Source organism: Lutzomyia longipalpis, chromosome 4 (assembly GCF_024334085.1).
Source record: "Lutzomyia longipalpis isolate SR_M1_2022 chromosome 4, ASM2433408v1".
NCBI lineage: Eukaryota > Metazoa > Arthropoda > Insecta > Diptera > Psychodidae > Lutzomyia > Lutzomyia longipalpis.
In genome coordinates this window covers 1011443-1033522 of record NC_074710.1, presented here as the reverse complement: position 1 = coordinate 1033522, position 22080 = coordinate 1011443, and the positions used below count along the sequence as shown (strand labels likewise).

Below are 22080 nucleotides of genomic sequence, written 5' to 3'. Positions count from 1 at the left end.
AAATATTATTATTAAATAATAAATGAAAAAAAATATTAGAATTATTAAAACAAAAAAGAAAATGAAACCGAGAGATTCAATTTTATGAAGAAAAAAAAAAGAATTAGAGAAAAAATTGAAAGGTATATGATGGAGAAAATAACATGAAACTGAGCAAATTGTAGAATACAGAAAAGAAGAGAAAAATATATATAATGTCTTTAATATAACAAAGATAAAGTATAACAAAAAAAACGAGTCTTTTCACGTAGCGTTGTTTTCCTCTTTCAGCTCATTCGCAGCGTCTTTTATTTCGCCAGGTATACGACTCATTTGTTTTTGAAGTGGAAGACTTTTCTCTTTTTAAATATTTTCAGCCCTATCGCCTAAAGTAATTGAGGAAGAAAGGTAGAGGAACTGCCACAGATAAGTTGATAGGAGAATTTCGGGAATTTTTAGGGAATAAAAAAATAATTTTAAACAGTCTTCAATACTAAAGGAGTTCATTCATTTTGAGCCTACTCATAGCATCATTCTAAATGAGTTCTTTATTTGAACTCCAAATACCAATTCTATTTTATTTTTTGTTTTTGGAGACTTTATAAAAATTTGGAGAGTAGTTTTTTTATGGTGAATACCAAAATTTTTTTATCTTTTACGCTGAATATGGCCCTCAATTAAAATCAATAAAATAAGTCCAATAAAGCATTGAAGCATTTGCTTTGTGTACAAAACAATTCTGAATTGTCTACAAAAGGGGTGTGGTTTGTGATTTTCTGTTTTAATAATTTATTTATGTTACAAATCGTTCTTTTTGAACTTTTAGTACTTTTTCATCTAGTTGAAAATGGAAAAGTTTTTTAATCACTTTTACATTGTTTTTGAATATTTCAAATCTCCAACAATGAAAAATGAATAAACTCCTTTCATTTTTTTTCGTTATGATGGATATAGGAGGGGTGGGGGGCTGCGGGCATATATAGCATTTAGTGTATCGTTTATATTGTGAAAAACAAACAAATAATCTCACTTGAGTGCAATAAAAAAGACGTGCTTATCACTTGATAACACTTCATCTGCTCTGCTGAGTTTGATAAACTTTGTCGATTATTTTTAATGTACTTAACACAAAATACATAATGTGTATGTTGTACGTAAGCTATTCATCTCTTTCCCTCACAGCATGCCAATTTAAAGGGGAAATCATGTGCTAGAGGGAGATGGTTGAATGTCATCGTGTAAATGATGTTTTGTGTGTTGGATTAATTTCAATAAATTTTTGAAATGTGAGAATATGGTTCTGTTGCGAGTTCTAATAAGAATGAGACGATGGGAGGGGAGGGAGGGGGGTTCTTTTTTATTCAATAGGGTGGTTCATTGAAGAATCTTCTTCTTTGCGTATTTATCTCTCTCCCCAATGAGGCCTACTCTGATAGCGTTTTTTTTTTCTTTGGTTGTATAAATGAGATTAAGAAGGAGGAGGAGGGCTGGCGGGTGAGGGAGGGGGGGGGGTATATGGAAAATCAGTGTGTGTGCGTCGAGAGGGGGCGCTGAGAGAGAGAACCGAAGAGTAGTAAGTAAAGTTCGGGTCTGCATAGCCGAAGGAGGGCATAATGGTGTGTTGTATGGAGGAATCGCGAGGCCCTCTCTGCGGCGCATTGCTCACCACACGGAGAGACTTTTCATCTCAGTCTTCTCGCAGTTGTTGAGTCAAACGCAGCAGGCAGTGTTGTGGGATTTTCTAACGGCAGGCATAGTGTGAGAGTCAGCAGAGAGAGAGAGAGAGAGAGAGAGGAATACTTACAAACTCTCTTTCAACAACAACAAAAAAATCATAATACAAAATTCATATCATTTTGAAAAAAAAAAAAAACTTTTTTTCACTGCCTCGCAAGTTAATAGAACAACATCGCGCAAGCACAAATACATTGATATCAAATGGGGGCCCATTGAGGTTCTTGTAAGATGTGTAGGTGTGTGAGTGAGTGAGAATGAGTGAAAAAAAGAGAGATATAAAATCAAACTCACTTGATAAATAAGCTCTATAAACATATTTACTTGCGATTAAAGCCAGTCAGTGGATTTTTGCACTACAAACCTCCTCGTTGTGCTCCAATATTGGCGTGTTTTGCAGGTGAAAAAAAAACTATCTTACTAGATTTGAATTTAAAAAAAATCTTCATTGAAAAGTTGTTTGAAAATAATTCACAACACACGCACTTTATGGTGACCCTGTGTGTGCTTGATGAAATTTAATCATTTAGCACACAATTTAAAAAAAAAAGAAATCTTTCCGTGAAAAGTTCTTGAAAATTTGGCAAGTTTGCAGAAAAGTTAAAATAAAATTCAATTTTTAAGAAAAAAATTGAAACTTTAAAAGAAAGTCTTGAAGATTTTGCTAAAGAAAAAAAATTGAATTTAATAAAAAATCTGCAAAGTGGAGAATTGAGTGAAAAGTAGCATATAAAACGGATTTTTACGACTCATCAAACTCTTTTGCTTTGGTGTGACGTGTACTGGTTTGTGTGCAGAAAGAAAAATTCCCAACTTCTTTTTTTAAAAAGATTATTTTCCTCTCAAATACCATTGGAGGCAATATAAAAGATTTATGAAAAAATAATATAAAATTCAATGTTTAGATGAAAAAAGAAGCAACATAAATTATGTGGATTCAACTTGGAGTCAAAGTGAAATTGCAGTTATATACATAAATATTGGAAAAGTGCTTGCAAGTGACATTAATTAGAATATTTTATTATAAAAGGAGAGAGAAAAGTGCTGAAATTGCGCATTAAAAGTTTTTTTTCTTAACTTGCGATTAATGGAATAAAAAGAGAGTGAGAGAGAAAGAGAGACTTCTTGTATTGTAAAAACGACAAACATAATAATTTAAGAAGTTAAACACACACTACCATGGTGTTGGTGTGACCTGTAGCTGTGTACGTGAAGTTGCTGCTACAACGGCAGCAGAAAAAAAAAGAAAGAAAAACGAGAAAGACTTGAGAAAAACAGCACATCAAGTGAAATTAAAATTATTACTACATTTTACATGTAATGGAAGTGAAGGTAATTTAATTATATATATTTTATTTTTCTCCTATACCCGCCCCATTTTTATTTAAACAAGAAAAATGCATTTTCCTAAATTCTAACCTCAAAAACTAAATTTTTCAAAAAGAAAATGATTTGAAAGATTCATAAATTTCATGGAAAAACTGAATTTCTTTGCATATGGTGAAAAATAATTGGACAAAAGACATTTATAATTTTTTAAACACACAAAGTCATTCCTCCTTTGTCGCATTCTAAATTTAATTGAACATATCCCTCAAAATAGCATCGTGCTGTTGAACAACACGAGAATGCAAAAAATAATACAAGCTAATACGAAAACAACTTTTATGTATTGATTTAACAATGAAAATTTTATAATAAATTTCATATATATACAACTATATGTAAGTTCTACAAAATGCGTCATAATCAATGACTTTTCTTTCCATATATAAATAAAAATTCAGAGAAATAAAGTTTTAGTATAAATATTTTCAACAAATACACAAATACAGGAATATAGTAAGAATAAATTGAACGCCACAATGACATTTATTACAATATTTTAAATAAAAAGAAACGCGCAGTGAGAAAAATCTATTTGGAAATAAAAATTAAATAAATGGTAAGTTTGCAAAATTTGAATTTTGATCAAGGGGTGTTATTCGGATCTTCAGAAATATTCGAGATTATTCAAAAAAAATTATTCAGATAATTTGCCAAGAAATTCAAAATATTTGTTTTAAATGTTAAAATGGCTCTGATTGAGGAGCAGAAGTCTGAAAAATATTCAATTCAAGCATTAAAAGGACTAAATTCAAGCAAAGTAGTAAATTTAACCCGAAACATGGTAAATTCAAGCCTAATAAAAAAAAACTAGATTTAAGCGTAAATTTTTTTTTAGTTCTAAAAAGTCAGAGATTGAAAAATAAAAGCTTAAAGAATATTTAATTTATAAAAAAGGCTGCTTCACATAATAGAGATTATACCATCACCTTGGATCAAAATATTTCGTAAATTCAAGCCGAAAAGTAGTAATGTCAACCGAAAACGTGGTAATTTCAAGCCTAAAGAAGCATAGTCTTCTCAATCTAAAAAATCTTTAATTTTTTTTAAATATCATTCTAAAAAGGATTAAAATTTAATTAAATCTAAAGATAAAGTTAGAAAAGAAATGTCAAATTTATATAAGACGAGGTAAATTGTCGCTTCGCTCCAATTTTCCTCGCCCCGCTTCGCGGGGGGTTTTGCGCTTCGCGCAAATTTTAGAGAGAAAAAATTGTGATGGTTTATAAGTAGATTGGGGCCGCTCATCAATCCCAAAGAAAAAAAAATGGAAAGAGAATAAGTCATTCTCATACAACAATTCCGGCGCCAAATTCAAAAATTCGCAAAAAATGCATGACTTTTCTATGGGGGCTACCTGAAGGGGGGCTTTGGGGGGAAAATGGATACGGCCACTCGAAACCGCCTGTTATAAGGAGCCTCTGTACCAAATTTCATCGCGATCGGTCAAACGGTGTAGATTTGTATAGCCGAACACGACTGATTACCAACAAACAGACCTTTCTTTATTATATAGATGGGAAGCTCTCATCGAACGAAAAAGAAAAAAAAAAATTCAAAGAGAAAAAATCATTTTCATACAACATTTCTGGCGCCAAATTCAAAAATTCGCAAAAAAAGCATGACTGTTATATGGGGGCTACCTGAAGGGGGGCTTCGGGGGGAAAATGGATACGGCCACTCGAAACCGCCTGTTATAAGGAGCCTCTGTACCAAATTTCATCGCGATCGGTCAAACGGTGTAGATTTGTATAGCCGAACACGACGGAAGATTACCAACAAACAGACCTTTCTTTATTATATAGATGGGAAGCTCTCATCGAACGAAAAAGAAAAAAAAAATTCAAAGAGAAAAAATCATTTTCATACAACATTTCTGGCGCCAAATTCAAAAATTCGCAAAAAATGCATGAGAGTTATATGGGGGCTACCTGAAGGGGGGCTTTGGGGGGAAAATGGATACGGCCACTCGAAACCGCCTGTTATAAGGAGCCTCTGTGCCAAATTTCATCGCGATCGGTCAAACGGTGTAGATTTGTATAGCCGAACACGACGGAAGATTACCAACAAACAGACCTTTCTTTATTATATAGATTACGTAAAAGTCTTAAAAGAGAATCGTCAAATATTAGAAAAAGTTCAAACGTTAGGAAAAACATTCAAAAAGAACGTCAAACTGAAAAGTTTTAATAAACATTAAGCATAAGTTAGTTATTAGCATTAGTTAATAGGATTGGGAGAAAATAAGCTATAGAAACAGTTTTTTTTTTAAATAAAATTTTAATAATAAATGAAGAAATTTTCCAAAACGTCGTTGGAAAATAAATAAAAGTAAAGCATTAATCGATTTTATAGCTAGAGCTGTGAATATAAATCTTGTCAAATTTGCAAAAAAGAAAGAAATTAACGAATGCGTGGAATTTAACGAATGTTTTGTTGACAGCATAAGTTCTTCCCATAGTAGGTAGCTTATAAAATGGCCCACACGTACAATGTGGTCCGTTTTACGAAACTTACAACGCCACCATTCATGGTATGTGTACAAAAGTCAATGTGATGAAGTATGAGTGAAAAACTTGAATATTGAGATTTCTTTTAATGTCTTTCCTCCTTTTACACACTCTACAACACAAACTAATGTGATAATCAGTTTTTGTTCACTTAACAACAAGAGAATTTATATATGAAGAGTTTTAAAAGAAAGAAAAAATATCAAATTTTACTTCTTTTCTTACTCGAATTTCTTTGTCGACATTAGTTTTTATGCGTTAAAGGGGTGAATATTACAAAATGACCGAGAGTTTAACGAAAACCGTTTTGTCACGCCATAATAAAGAATTACGAAGAAAACGTAAGGAATTAATTTTGTTAATTTAATAGAATAATATTATTCTTTTTTTCTAAATTGTTAAATAATATTTTTAAGGGAGAAAATTTGAGGCTCTTTATCTCATTTTTTTTCAAAACTTAATTTTGTGCCTAAAAACGTATTTATGCTTCTACTCTTGTTCACAAGATATGCGCGCGATAATTGTAAATTCGGGCTTGTTTGCGTCTTCCCTCTTTACCTTCACTTGTTTCTTCCCCTCCTCCCATCATTTACCTCCTCCATCCCCCCCTACGCCATTTTACAGTAGCACACTCATACAGCAGTTCATGGCCTCACAATTATGCTACTTTTCATAACATTATGTTTGTATGTGTGCAATCAATTGATACGTGCAATTATAAATTGATGATGTTTTATTTAACGAAAAAATAACATCAAAAACGTTGAAAAAAAACACAAATGGCGTCCTCAAAACATTAACAAAAGGAGCAAAAGAACAAATTACGCTGTAAAACTTTTCCTAGAAGGATGATACTCTACTAAAAACAAAGAGACAGAATCAATTTGTTGAAGAAAGAAAAATTCCCCGATGGGAAGTGATTTTCCTTCGAACTGCGCCATTTATGAAAATCTTTTATTTCCGTCATCCTTTTTATAGCTTCTTGCTTGCAGAAAAAAGGGATGTTTTTTCCTTCTTTTTTTTGTGTGTCGCATTGTGTGCCAAAAGCAAAATACATAGCTCCACACGAGAGGGCACTGCTTTTGTGAAATTAATGTGGTTTCCATGCGAAAAAGTAATATTTTTTTGTTGTGGCCGTTGTTGTTGTATTATATATATTTTTTGGAGAAAGTTCTCTTGATGTTCGAATAAACAAAACAGTTATAATCTTTTTTTTTTCTTTCGACGGATCCCTCCAATAGGGCGGGAAAGTGGGGGGCACGGGGAAATAATAAATTTGTTGCTTTGTGCTTGTTTGTAAATGACAAGGAAAATATTGTCATCAATAGAATACGTCTGTGTGTGCCATTTTATGCTAATTATAATGTAGTATACAGGTAACCCTATATAGGTAAAATAAAATGGAGTATTTTAACCTGAAATTATCTTCTGTTGCATCTTTTTTTCTTTCCTTTTTCTTTGCTTGCTTCACACCTTGACCTTTGAAATATTGCAAAAAAATATTTATTAAAAGTTTCACATTGAAATGTTATAAAATAAAATTTTCTTTTCCTAAAGAATCTTTAACATTTTTCAAAGAAATTTTTTTGTGGAAAGTAAATTAATGATTTTCCATTTTGTTTTTGAAGTGGTCGACATTATATCTGATAAGGGTCTGTGTAAATCGATTAGAATGAACGTAAAAACAGTTTTTAGAATGTTGAAATGAAAATGATGAAAATAGTTAATTACAGGGCGACAATTTAGTGAGTTTTCCCATAAATTTAATAAAAGAAAAAAATGAGATTTCATTAAAAATAAATTAAATATTATATCACATTTCTTTTTTTTTCATTTTTTTTCCATTTCAAGTGCTTGATAAACAATTTTGCTGATAACGTTAAATTTGTCGTTGAAAAGAAATCTATTTTTGTATACTTTTCAGCACTCATCAATGTCGTGAGATAGAATTGTGAAATAAAATGAAACCAAGTATGTTAAATGACGTGTAATGTGTGACTGATACATACATATATAGAGCAAAAAAGGCTGTGAGAGAATGTACATAGCAACGATAAGGGGATAGAGTAAATAAAAACGACTAAAAGTGGGGGGTTGGAAGAAAACAAAGCTTTTGGGGAGAAATGAAAATTCATTCCTGTACTGTTAATAAAATTCTCTACATTGCGTATATATAATACATAGATATATATTTAAAATATTATATGCTATATATATATTAGTTTTTGGGATATAAAGTTCTTCGTATATTGTGTACGTGACTATATATTAAAATGTTGGAATTGTGAGAAAGAGAGGAAGAATGAGGAGATATAAACTTTGATTCTCTCCAAGTTTTTAGGAAGGTTGTGTGTGCAAAAGACGAGGCAATAAGCGTTACGTATACAGATAGGCCTTTTAATGAAAATAACAGACATATAGGTAGGTAGGTAGATTGTCATAAGTTTGAAATTTCGACAAGAGTGATTAGGAAGGATTTTTTTTGTATGTTTTATGTATAAAAGAAAGACATAAAAGGGAATTTTGTGAAATGGGTGACATGGGGGAAAGCGGTGGAAAAGGGGGATAATAAAAGGGAGAGAAAGAGAGAGATAGACGGGTTCTGTACCTATATATTGCATTGAAAGAGTGTCCTATATAATGTAAAACCATCCAAACACATTTTCTCCCCCAACTCAAGGCTTTCGTTCTATAATCAAGGAAAATAGCAAAAAAGTAGATAACAGGGATCTATTGTACATACATATATGTATAAGACTGGAGAATATGGTGTATATAGTATTTCATAAAATATGTATAGTAAACACATATGTATTTGTATATCAGGTACATACACATAAGTACCTAAAAATAGCATTGATTGATTTTTTTTTCAAATGTAATTTAGGACATTTTAGAGGGATTTGTGTTGAAATTTTCTTTTATTTTTCAATGATTATTTGAATAGAGAGATAATAATGTATGATTTACCTTATAAGGCTATCAGCTTTGTGTACAAAAGTTTAAAGAATTTATAATAAGGTTTCTCTATCTTGATGCGCAATGATGAAGCATTAAAAAATCCTGCAATTTTACTCAAGTTTTATCATCTTTGCGGAAACTCAAAACAAGAATTATCTAGAAATAGTCAGAAAAATCCAGGAATAGCAAGAAATTTTGAGAACAATCCGAGTAAAATCTAGAAATACTTATTGAAAAATCATTTTCATTCCTACATATTTTGAATTACAACGTTTAAAATTTATTTAAGAAAATGTTCCTAATTTTTTTTGTATATTGGCTTGATGGAGCTTATTATTATATTAACCCAGAGTTTCCTAACTCCGTTCTTCTTTGTGGAATTTTAATTCTTATTCTTTGAAAAATAAAAACTGAAATAAATCCAAAATAATACAATGATGTGCGATAGATTTTCACACAATAATATTGTTTTTTATTGAACATTTCTTTAGCCATTTAATTGCAAGAAAATAAAGAGAAAAAATCCTCAAATCCTTAATACATGAGACGATTTTTTTTTCTTTTATGGAAATTTTATTTTGAACACGACATGGAGACGCAGAAAGGGTATTACATGTATACATATAAAAACTACATCTATATAGCTATTCTTTAATAGTAATTTTATGTTCAGAAATCAAGATGGAGAGAACAAGGGGAAAGAGAGAAGAAAGAAAAGGAGGGAAACCACAGAAAGTCTTTAAAGAATCGATGGATATAAACGATAGAAAAATAAATTTCATGCTGAATTAAATTAAGAGGAAATGTCAGAAAGAAATTTGTTAATTCACAAAAATACTCTGCTTTATCTTTTTTTTTCCTCCTCCTTCCACGCACATTTTATTTATTTCTTCTTTCTGACTATTTTGTGTGTCTGCTTTTCCATCTCCACACCATCCCACACCACAATGCTGCATGCTATGTATGTAACGTACATAGTATGTTAATACATATTTTTTTCCAGCGAATTTATGTTTTTTTTTTTTTTAACTTTTATCGCATTTTTCGCACTTAATTGACCTCTTATCAAATTTGTTGTTAAATGTTCTTTGGAGTTTTGTTTATCAACTTCCCCATATCTCATGTTTATTTTTGGCTTTTGCACTGCAATTTAATCCAGTGTGGTGTGTGGACTAAAGTGCTTGTGATATAAGCTTTTGACTGACATTGATCTCTTTTCATTTTCTTCGTCACGTTTCGTTTCTTTGTTAATCTTCCTCTGTGTTTGTGATTGTTCTTTTTTTTTCACAAAACTTCTTAGCTGTGTTTCTTCTTCTTGTTGGCATAATATTTGCTTCACTGTGTTTATCGGCATTTTTTCACCTAATAAATTAATAAATTTTCATGAAAAAAAAAAAGAAAATTTCCTTTAGCATTGAATTAAATTCTCTTTGCTATAAAATTATTATCAAATAATTATTTTACAGCCAAGCGTCCCTTTTTCTTGCTTTACATAAACTGCATAATAATGTAGGTATATAATGTACATACAACCGACAATCGAACTCACTGCAAAGTCTCTTCCTGCCTATGCTTTTCTCAGTTTCAACTGTTATTTCGGTATTTAATCGATAGCCTTGTACTTGTTTTTGTCTCTTCTCTTTCCACACCAACTTTTGCTTCTACAATGTTCTTTTTTTTGTTGTTTTTTTTTTCATCATGAGAATCATAAGCCATAAGAACTACTAAAAAAAAAATTTTATTATTTTTTCTCTTTACCTTAATTCTTGTTCTTTATACAAAAAAAAATTTAATTTGAAAAAAAATCTCACACAGAGAGAACAAAAATAGATATATGTAATGTATATATACTTAAAATATGTAATAAACGGTATGAAACATAAAAGGGGAAGAAATGAGAGAGAAAGAGGAACATGTTTCATTTTCATGTTAGTTGAACTACTTTTATCAGTATTTTGCCTCTTTTAATATTTTTCTTCGCTTTGTGAGTTATTGAGAAAGAAATGAAATTATAAACGTATACAGAAGATTATATATGTTTATATATAGTACAAGAGAGCGGAAAGAAATGTTTTTCATTACTTGAATTGTTTCACATGCAAATACTTAATATTTTGTATTATTCAACAATTTATTGAATTTTTTTGTTTCTTAAATGTGCTCTAAAAAAGGAAAAAAAATGTTATAAATAAATATTTATATAGTTTTGAGTATTGTAGATAATACGGAGATATGTATATATAATTTTCCATGTAATGGCTGTAACTTTTGGTACGAAAAGAAGAAGCGAATTTTCTTGAAATATACCTCGTTCACATGTACAAGAAAAAAAACTTTGTTGCTATATAAGCAAAAATCTCATAGAATAACTATGTATATAAGTACATAATGTAGTACGTTGAAAAACATATATATTCATCTCACTCATACTGCTGTATAGTTAAATTTACAAATCTATGCATAGGTCTCGCTACATTATGTATTATATGCATGTACATAACATAGGTATATAGTGACTTTGAGGATACATAATGAGGGAGAATTACAATTCAGATTCATGGTAAACTTTTATGTATTCATTGAATACAGAATTACATACAAACAACACACTCTAGACGATTAAATAACGTAACTACAATATTTAAATTGTTTTAATTAATTTATAACATAGCAATTACACAAACACATGTATGGGGCTTTTGAAAAAGTTTTTTTTTCTCTATTTAACATACACACCAACCGTTGTTTAATATCATATTTCTCGTAATAATTGAGATGATTTTTTTTATTTCATTTTTCTCTATTTCTTTTGCTCCTCCTCTTCCCATCCATTTATTGAGAATTATATTTTTTTTTCGTCTTCAGAGGGGAATCTTGCAAGAATGTTTAGTAAGAAAATTATTATTTTAAAATATTCTTTTTTATAAGGAAACAAGAAGAAAATTCTAGTAATCTCCCACACAAACACACTCATATTGATTTGTTAAAAATATTTTTTCTTTTGTACTTTGAATATGGTGCTAAATGGGAGGAAATGAATCAATGAGCGAAAACTTGATGATAACAGCATAACTTGTTATGTAACTTTGTACTTCTTCACTTCGTACAGTTTGGAAAATTATATTCAACTATATACTTATATGTATTGATGCTACTGTTGATGCAGTACGAAGAGCATAATAGCAAATAGCATAAAAGTTAAATTGAAGCTTTTGCAAATTTAACAATGAAACTATGTATTGAAAATAATCCAATAACTTACAGAGAAATGTAACATATTTTCATTTTATGTTTTAGTTTGGATTAATAATTAAAACTTTTCAGTTGAATTTATGAGGAAAAAAAATTGAAAAAAGGGAGGATATTTAATTTAAATTAAATAATTTTTCTTCTCTAGATTTTCATTGGGGGTTATTGATTCCCAAAAAGGGTTAATATTAATTTCCATCCTGTAATCAAAAATATTTCCAAGCTTTCAAAAGTTTCAGAGTTAAGGAAAAAATTAAAGAATATTCAACAAAAAACCAAAGAGAATCCAATAATTCAAAAAACTTGCTAAAAATCACAATTTGTATGAAAATCCAATAAATCCATCTTTATCAGAAGCTTCACAAAAAAATTGTATTTTGGCACTAAAAGTAATTGAAGCTATTAGTGAAGGAACAGTGAAAAAAAAAACTTTTCATTCCCGCATTGAAATGAAAATGGGAGAATATGAGTGAGACCGTGAGGAAAAGTAAAATTGGTTATAATGGAAAACTTGAAGCTCGAGGTTTTCTATTTTTGATTTAAATTAAAAATTCTCAATAGGAATTTGACGATATTTTATAATTTATTCAGCTATTATCACTTATTGTGTGTATTATGATGTGAAATAACAACCCGCGCGTACGACATGAATAATAAATTTATTTATGGAGAATAATATTTTCTTCTTGTCTCAAAATGATGTTTTTTTTTGCCTGGAAGAGAGAATTTGTATTCATTTGCGACGTTTTATACGTTTTGTGTTTTAAGTGAAATTAAATTACCCCGATGGGGTGCAGAAATATTACTAACTGACAAACATTTTCAAACTAAAATGGTATATAAATGATAATTTATTATGAAACTCTTCCTGATTTTCTGATAAAGACCATAAAGACCCTCTCTGTGCACGTCATGATAAATACAAATGCTGTGCAAATATTGTTTCTTCTGGGCACGATAAGAAGATATATTAAGAAATTTTATTTCTTTTTATTATTATTTTTTAGTTATTAACTTTTTAGGGGTAAAAATTTAATTTGTTATTGTTTTGCATTTTAGTTGTTATTCATGGAAATTCAATTTAGCAAATGATTAAGTGATAAATTGTTAAATAGATTTTTGTAATATGAAAGAGAGTAAATGTGAGCGCATGAGCTAAGTAGCGAGGAATGAGCGATAATTCATTTTATCATTTTAAATAAATATTTAGTTGAGTTTTTGCGTTCTCATTTTTTCCTGGAACTCACTTCTCATTGATTATTATTAGGTGCACATGTTCAAAATACCTAAAGTTTTTAGAATATTTAAGGAATTAAAATTTAATTTAATTTTTTGCTAAGTTAGTTTTTACTTGAAAATTAAAATCGTTGAATTTTTACTACAGATTCTACGACGGTTTCTATTTCCTTAATTTTTTTTTAAATTTTAGTTAATATTGACGATTCTTTTATGAAGCCAAAAAAAAACAAAAATTGGTTTAAATATTAAAGAAAAGTCCTAAGAAAATCATTTCAAGAAAAACCATCTTAAACCAATAAAAAAAATATTTTATTTTATTTTACATTAATTTTTTTGATTTCTCTTCTTTCAAGAAATTCTCCATTTCGCGAGGATTTCTTGTACATATAGAGCTTGTTTTTTCCGCTAAAATAATTTTCCAAGGCAGTTTTCTTTTGTAACAATTCTTGAACTTCTTATCGTTATAAAGTAATTTTTTAACACCATTTGTATACATTTATACTTTTGAAATTTCTTGTGCAACAACATTGAATGTTGAACGAATGTTTTTGATACAACAAATGAAAGTCGTTCTCACCAAGAGAGTTATTTTTAGCACATTGATATTTCAAACTGTTTTTGCATTCTTCACAAATTTAGCGTATTAATTGAATTAATTGAAAAAAAATAGTTATAGGAAATGCAGGGAATTTTTTTCTAACAAATTCCGCGATGAGGAAAATAATTAAAAAGATTCAGAAATTGTCCAAATATATCTTTTTTCACCATATTTGCAAGGAAAAATTAAAATAAAACAAAATCTTGTTGTTGGAGTTAATTCTTGAAAAATTCCTAACAATAAGAATCTTCGTCAAACAAAAATAAAAGTAAATTAATAAATTTAATGACGGATCATTCAATTCAAATAAAGTTTACAAAAAGACTCCACCAGTTTAGGGAATAGTTTGTAAAGTTTTTAACCAATGAAATCACATCTCAAATCTTCTCATGATTTTTCAATAAATAAGAAGAAGAATTTCAAGTTCCCTCTGATTGGTTGATAAATTCAATAAGACTTCTTATTGGTTGTCGCCAAATTTTACTTCCCCTCCTGGTGGTATTTAAGTGCAATGTTAATTTGAATGGATTAATTTTAAATCCAGTAAAATCTTCAACATTTTACCTTATTATTTATTCAATTAAGGCATTTGGACCTCCAACCGCCTACCATGGACCATATACATTCTTCAATCAGGTGCAAATTATTTCCTTTGTGCCATCCACAAGTGGTGCAGCATCACCACCGCCACAGGGATTAAATCCTTCGCCAATTTTTGCGCAGGATCCCACCACGAAGCATTCACAGCAAAATAACAATATAACGACACGCAGAAAGAATGCCGTCCGTCGATGTGATGCCGTGGTGGCAAGTGAGGAGAATCGCCGGATATCAGTGCTTAAGCTGGGCGACTGTATCCCCGTGCGTCCGTGGAGTGATCAGCAAATTGTGTGCCTCGCAGAGATTCGTATGGTGTGGCGGGATCGCAATGAGCAGTGCCTCCTAATTGGGTTGCGGCTGTACTTTGTACCCGAAAATACCCCAATGGGGCGCACAACACATGGGGAGGATGAAGTTGTTGCCATTTCGGATCGTGTTGTAATTAAGGGGGATGATCTCCTTTCGTGGCTCGATGCGAGTCTCCAGTGGAATTGGGGTTTTCGCATTGACAGATCCACCCAACACAGCCACATGCCCCGTGATGAGGGCACCGCTGTGCCTTGTGTCGCTGTAATTAGCTTCTCCAAGTACTGCCGCTTTCGTGCCCTCATGAAGCGTATGGAGAACATTGAGAATGAATGGCTCAAGAGGAGTCTCATAGAGGCACTCGGGGGTAATGCCGTGGATCCCACGTGTAGTCGTATTGTCTTCTGCCGCGAAACATTTGACTACCCCGAATTGGAGACGCATGAATTGCTGTGCAATCATTTGGCGCCAAAATTGAAAGGACGACCACGTGGGAGGAGGAAGAAGACATCCGGGTCAGAGGGTCATCAGGGTGGTAAATATGGGGATACGAGTGATTCGGAATCAGCGGCTGAGTCTGAGTCTTCCAGTTGTTCCTCGAAGATGGTAAGAAAGTCTTTTTTTTTTCTTTAATTTACAAAAAAGACAGAATTTTGCGATGTTTTTTTTTTTGAATAAGAAATATAAATTCTTTGATGGCGTATCGATATTTTTTAAGTACTTCATCAGGTCTTCCAATTTATTCATTTCTTTTAAATTAATAAATTTATTAGATGCACTTGAACATCAAAGAAATAACAATATTTTAAAATAAATGAAAATAAAGAAATTTATTTATTTATTTTGTAGAATTTTTATCTAAATCTGATAGCTGATTTGAAAAAAAAAGAATAAGTTTTAAATGTTTCTTTTTTTTTTTAAATAAAATGAACGTAAAGAAAGAATTTTAATTGGTGCCAACTCTTAAAATATTTTTCTATAACCTTTTTTTTATCGTCTGCAGAATTACGCAAAGGCCAAGCTTGAGGTACAACACCTGAGGTATAGTCAGAGGAGTCAGCGGGTACGACTGAAAACGGAACAGAGTACCGAAGTACCGGAGAACGATGGGGAGATAAGTGAGGAAAAGCAAAAGGCAATGAAGGAGAAAGAAAGGAAATTCCTTATGGAACTTCATCAATTTATGGCCGAGAGGAAGACTCCCATTTCGAAGGTTATGTGGCTGAGCTTGAGGCGAGGTAAGAACGTGAAATTCTTATCTATATACATATATTTCTCTTTTTTTTTTCTTTTATGAAGAATTAATTGAGATATTAAACGTTCAACATATATTTGTCTTTGAATAAAATTGAAAGAAATTTTTAATATCTCTGTTGCTTTAAAGTTCGATTTTTAAAGTTATCAAAAGAGCTTTTATATTTAAATTAATATTTTAATGTTGTATGATTGAAAAAGCTTTTACGATTTATCTTCGTGGAGGAGGAAAATATTATGAATTTGTATCGAACGTTGTAAATCAATAATTTTAAAATATCCATAAATTGTTGAAATTGATGCAAATACATTGTTAATGATGTTTGTGAGAAACTAAACAAGTGGAATATTTTGTATTTGTAGTAAACCTATTTTCCTAAAAGCCATAAAATATTAATTTCCCTAACTGAATTCAGTTAGAAAATTCTTCTTCTGGAATTTTTTTTTATCATTTTCTCTTCTTTTTTTCTCAATAAATTAAATATTAATCATTAATTTGTGAGATTTTGCCGTTAAGTTTATGATAAAATATTTCTCACCAGAGGGCTTTAGGCAATGCAGAGACATCTAGTGGGGAATTTTTAATAATTACTTTATTCATTGATAAATTAATATAAAATAAATAAATTTTAATATTCTGTTTAATGATAAAATCAATATAATGTGGAATACCAGAGATATTTTATCTATTTTATCAACAAGTGGAGCGTGAGATCAGGTTGTGGTTTTTTGGCATTCTGATGGTGAATAGATTTACACAAAATGGGTTTAATGGGGAAGATAATCACCCACAAATGAGGTGAATTATGAGGTTTTTCAAATGTTGATTTATCGACACAACATTCACTACTTTTTAACGTTTAATAAAATTTATTTAATTATTTTTAGAAGATCTAATTTTTTTTTAAACAAATAATAATTTAATTTTCCTTTCTTCCTCCTTTTTTTTTTTTAGTAAATCTGTACGACATTTACACAAGAGTACAGGAATTTGGGGGCTATGAGACGGTGAGTGTTAATCGTTTGTGGAAGGCACTGAAGAGGAATAGTCCCGGATTGACACACAACAAGTACGAGAAGGTACTGCTGCCATTTGAGCTGCATCAGCGAAGCCTCCAGGAAGCTGAGGAAGCGTGCAAGAGGGAAAAGCTCGAATCGGAAGAGGATGAGCGTGGCAAAGAAGATTCAGCACCAAATGGGCAGATTGTGGGTTCACAGAAGACCATAAAGGTGGAAAAGGTTGAGCCGGAGCTGAGTAAGGAGCAAATGACAGAGATTCAGAATAAAGTGAAGGCCAAGGAGCAGAAGCAGCATCAACAGCAGGGAAAGGAGTGCCAGAAGATGCAGGTATCGGTGCCGGTCACCGTCATTGTTGGATCAACTCCTGGGCATGAAGAAGTGGTGAGTAAAGAGGTTTTATTAAACATTTTTTGCATTTTATTTAAGGACGTCAAAAATGGATTTAAATTATCGATTTATCAGTTTTTAACAATTTATTTGAGTCATTTTTAAGATTTTTTTTTTGCAACGTTTTGTGTTTTTTTTGTATTAATCAATTTGTTTAACGTTTGACTCTTACTTTAACATTCTTTAAAAAAAATTGACATTTTTCCTCAAAGTTTGACATTTATTTCTAACGTTAAAAGACGTTTAATGATTTTCGTTTCAATTTTAAAATTTGATGTTCATTTTCTAACGTTTTTCGTTTACTGTCTTACTTTTGACATCTTTTTTAACATTTAGCTTGTGTTTTTTCTCTCTAACATTTGATCTTTTTCCTAACGATTGATGTTTTTTTTTTTGACATTCAAAATTTCGTCTAACGTTTAACCATCTTTTCAAATGACTGACATTTGTTTTCTGAAGTTTGACGTTTCTTTTCAAATGACTGACATTTGTTTTCTGAAGTTTGACGTTTCTTTTTAAATGTTTGACATTTCTTTTCCGAAGTTTGACTTTTCTTTAAATGACTGACATTTGTTTTCTGAAGTTTGAGGTTTTTTTTTTCAAATGACTGATATTTTTTTCTGAAGTTTGATTTTTTTGTTTTCAAATGACTGATATTTTTTTCTGAAGTTTGACGTTTCTTTTTAAATGTTTGACATTTCTTTTCCGAAGTTTGACTTTTCTTTTTAAATGTTTGACATTTCTTTTCCGAAGTTTGACGTTCATTTTCAAACACTAAATGTTGTCAACAATAAATTTTATTCTTTCTAACGTTTCTCATTCTTTTTCTAATGGTTAATAGTTTATTGTTTTAAATTAAAAAAAAATAAACATTTTTTTCTTTGGAATATGAGAAAAATTCCTCAAAAAAAAGGATTTTCCCATTAATTTTCACAATATGTGTACGAAATGAATGGCATTTGAATAAATAATTAATTTTCATTGTACATTTAATTATCACAGAAAACCACAACATCATCAAAGCAGATACAAATTCAACAACCACGCACCACAATCACGGTCCATCAGACAACAATTCACCCACAGGTGTCAGGTAGTGGCAATACGACGAAGAGTAGCAGTCAGCAGATTACCAATCAAATTCAGATTACAAATGAGATTAAGATTCAGCAGATAACACTGCCCAAGGGGGCAAAATCCAGCGATTCAAGTGATAATGGCGATGAGCACGGGAGTGCAAAGGGCCTCCGGCATATACGTGTAAAGTCAAATGGGCGAAAATTCCCGGAAAATGTCCCAACGATTGATTTACGCGACAGCGATGAAGAGGTGATGATTAATCCGAGAGTTAGTGCCATGTACCCACCCATACGTAAGAGGAAATTGGATATTTTACGTGAAGGTGGCTTGGAGGTGACACCCATTAGGTCCAGGGATCCCATTCCACCGCTTAAGCAGCCACGCATGGAGGCACGAAGTGAGCAGAGGGAGCAGCAGCAAAGTGTCTTCCGGAAGGTTGAGAATATTCCCAAATTCCAGTCAAAATGCATGTTTACGCAGTCTGGGAAGATTTTTGGGAATCCCAAGGAGAATGTTTCACAGCGTGCCACGAGTGTGGGTGGTGGTGGTGGTGGTAGTAGCAGCAGTACGACTGAGGTGTTGGATTTAACGGCCAAAAAGGGAAGCAGTGAGATTGGACGTAGTGGGAGGAATCATCATATGGGGAATTTAGCGAGTATCGTACCAAATTTCCCGGCTCTTGCTAATCCCAATCTCATGATATCCTTCGTGCCACCTGCTATGCCCAATTTAAATGACAATAAGGCAGCACTAAATTATGGGAATTTCTTGCCACATATGCTCGCTGAGGCGGCCAGAATGCCAGGATTTGGACTACCGGTAGCACCCCCAGGTGGTGGTGGTGGTGCCCCAACGCATCCACCTCTAAATTTCCCTCAACTACCACCGGGGCTAACTATTGCCAATCTGGCTGAACTCAATGCAGCCAACATGAATCCCTACCTAATGTCCTACATGTATGGCTCGGAGGGATTCCTACGACCACCATTCTTTGATGCTACGAGCAAAAATGGCAAATAAGCCAACATCGTGTCCATATTATGCTGTGATACGACGCTATATAAATGGAGGGTTTGTGCAACACTCCTCACCGCCCCCAATGCCGCAAAATTTGGTTTCCAAAAGAAAAGAAAATGAGTAAACCACCCAAAATATTCGTACGTGTTTTGTCCGTGATGAATTAATATAAATGAAGAAAAAAATACATCTAGCGTAGAAATTCTGTGTGCTTATTGGGAAGATAATATTCTTTACAATCTAAAGATTAAAAAATAAATAAAATGATGAATTATAAAATACAAAAAAAATCATGTATAAGTGGAATTTATGAAGTAACATAAATCTTTGTTTCATACATCATTATTCTAAATGTAATAATTGTGGAAAAAAATGTGAGGAATTTTTTTTGAAGAAAAAAAAATACAAAGAAAGTAAATGAATTTGTTTAATTTTAGAGCTTTAAGACATTCACTCTCAAAATATATTTAAATGAGGTGAATTTAATCCTTGAAACATAAAAACATTGAAACATGCGTTCTACTGTTCCGGGAATCGGATGAGTATTGCCGGAGAGGTGCTTCCTGTCTCCAGATTATGATTATATGGTGGTAACTGTAACTATAAAATCTTGGTCACTTCTTGGATTGAAGATCTCATCTCAGGATTATCAAGTCTTGGACAATTAGGGAATGCTGGTGCAAAATTGTGAGTTTTTCGCCGGATTTGTGGTAACTTCTCATTAGTAATGATAGAGTGACCTTCGGATTGGGGATCTCATCCCAGAATTATCAAGTCCTGAGCAAATAGGGAATGCTGGTACAAAGCGTCGTGTTTTTGGCCGGAGTTGTGGTCTTTGTGTCATATGACAGCAATTTTTCAACTTTCCCGTCACATCGAGGGTCTCTCTTGAGTGCTGGTTTTGGGGATATTATCCTGAGATTTATTAAGTAAATTATTAACGAATTATTAATACAATTTACCGCGGAATATGTGAAATTTACAGTGCAAAAGAGACGACGATTGTGAATGAAAATAATAGTCCATCGAAAATTAATCGATGAGACAATGAAGCATGAATGAAACCATCATCTACTCTCTATCGTCTCAACCGTGGGTTTTCCACATTTTCTCTACAGAGATTCGGCACTTTTGTTTTGATGGATTGTACACAACAACAAATTCGTGGCGTTCGTGACGGGTTTTCCGCAATTTTCACGTGATAAAACCCCCGAAATAGTTCAATGATGCCACTATTTGTGCACCCAGGTGAGCTATTGTGATAAGGTGCACAGGTATATGGGTATAAAAGACAGTGTCCATGAGAAATGCGAAGCAGTTCATTGACCCAGGCTCTGTGTGACAGCTTGAGAGGACCGCCATGTTTTTTTTTGTAACTCCCCAACATAGTTTTCCATAACGTTGGACTTTCCATTGCAATTGTGCGGTGTTTTCCGCGTAAAAAGTTGCGTAAAAGTGTACGTAAATACAGACTGTGTACCCCGTGTATACGGTGGTGGTGTTATCTAGCTGAATTTGCTGAATTTTCCAACAATTTTCCGCAATGGATACAAAAGATTTGGGTGAGTGTTGAAATAAATATCTTTTTGACATTTTATCTCGCTCTCGCACCACATATCCGCGATTTTCTCTTCCCTTTCTTACGTGTGTGTGAGGGAAATGAGGCCAATAACACACTTGGTCAATGATTTCATTCATCCAAAGCCTCCTCTGTTTGAAGAGAAATTCCGCAAAAAGTTGAATTGGGGGGAAACTCTGTGCGGGGTTGTTGGGCCATTTAATTCAACCCTCCTCCCACATTCATCCTGGAAGTGCTACGCAATTCAGTTAAGAATTTTCTTTTCATCCACTTCCTGTCTTCTTCGCACACGTAGTAATTTAATGGCTAGAGGAAGCGAGAGAGCCAATGTGTTTTCCTCAATTTCGTTAAGAGAGATCGCGACTAGTCTATGGGCTACATCAATACTAAAATGTTACTCTTTTCCAAATCAATGAAACTCATTGCAATTTAATTGTTTTTCTTGAAACTTTTTTTTTAAATGAAGGAAAGTATCTTAGTTTGTTGTTTTTTATAGAGATTTTAACCTTTTTTTGATATATGTAGTTCATACAGGTAGAATTCCTTAAAAACCGCCATTTTGTTTTACAATAACAGATAGATCTAGAAATTCTAGAGTATAAAAAATTGATTTTTTTTTAAATTTACCTTCATTTTACCATAGCAAGGTCAAGGACGTTCAAATCCTCAATGAAAACATCAAGATCTAATAAAAGAAAAATACAAAACTTTTATAAATATTGGAGTTTCATTTTTTTTTAACTTGCTTTTAAAGCAATGGTGAAGACCCAAGACTAGAGACACACACGCTCTCAGGTGCGTGACGTTTGTTGTGACAAGATGGACGCCGTGGGGAGTGGGGGGAGTAGAGAGACTTGTGTGCGGTGAAAGTTGGGCGTCTCTCTCACCCCCATGCCCAGGTATCAACCAGAGATGAGAGAAAAAACACCGCAGATGGGCGCCCACACACTCTTGCCCAATTCTCACGCGCTCGCCGACGAAAGCCGTACCATGACCTCAATCAGCTGCAAGTGCAAACAAGTGCGAGTGGGACGGGGTTAATGTCAATTTTCCGGGGCATAGATAGCATAGAAAAATATGTAGGTATTATGTAGACAAAAAGTTTGGCTCAAAATGGATTTAGAAAGAAGAATTCTTCAATGAATTAGTTAGATACACGAAAAATGCTTAATTACCTTCTT

The 22080-nt window shown here is 32.3% G+C and overlaps 2 protein-coding genes across 3 annotated transcripts in view; both read left to right on the top strand.

The window, feature by feature from the left end:
- The first annotated feature begins 1552 nt into the window (after window positions 1-1552).
- On the top strand, window positions 1553-19738 carry LOC129795481 (AT-rich interactive domain-containing protein 5B-like). 2 transcript variants are annotated; one of them, XM_055836803.1, is made up of 6 exons: window positions 1637-2113; window positions 2544-3045; window positions 14242-15168; window positions 15566-15800; window positions 16772-17217; window positions 18226-19738. In XM_055836803.1, the coding sequence occupies exons 2-6, from the start codon at window positions 3034-3036 to the stop codon at window positions 19321-19323; spliced, it is 2718 nt and encodes a 905-aa protein (XP_055692778.1). In that variant the 5' UTR covers window positions 1637-2113; window positions 2544-3033; the 3' UTR covers window positions 19324-19738. The 2 variants fall into 2 exon arrangements, with proteins under 2 accessions (XP_055692777.1, XP_055692778.1); XM_055836802.1 differs by having other exon boundaries at window positions 1553-3045.
- Window positions 19739-20439: 701 nt separating this feature from the next.
- LOC129795577 (protein ultraspiracle) overlaps window positions 20440-22080 on the top strand; it is a 37230-nt gene continuing 35589 nt past the window's right edge. The window contains exon 1 of the mRNA XM_055837001.1: window positions 20440-20882. Coding sequence (XP_055692976.1) covers window positions 20864-20882 — 19 coding nt within the window. The 5' untranslated portion in view covers window positions 20440-20863. The remainder of the gene's footprint in view (window positions 20883-22080) is intronic.

What these genes read in the sequence shown, in the direction of transcription:
- LOC129795481 (XM_055836802.1), top strand. An exon ending in CCAGTTGTTCCTCGAAGATG is followed by an intron (nt 15,169 to 15,565) that starts GTAAGAAAGTCT and finishes TATCGTCTGCAG; the next exon opens with AATTACGCAAAGGCCAAGCT. An exon ending in CTCCTGGGCATGAAGAAGTG is followed by an intron (nt 17,218 to 18,225) that starts GTGAGTAAAGAG and finishes TAATTATCACAG; the next exon opens with AAAACCACAACATCATCAAA.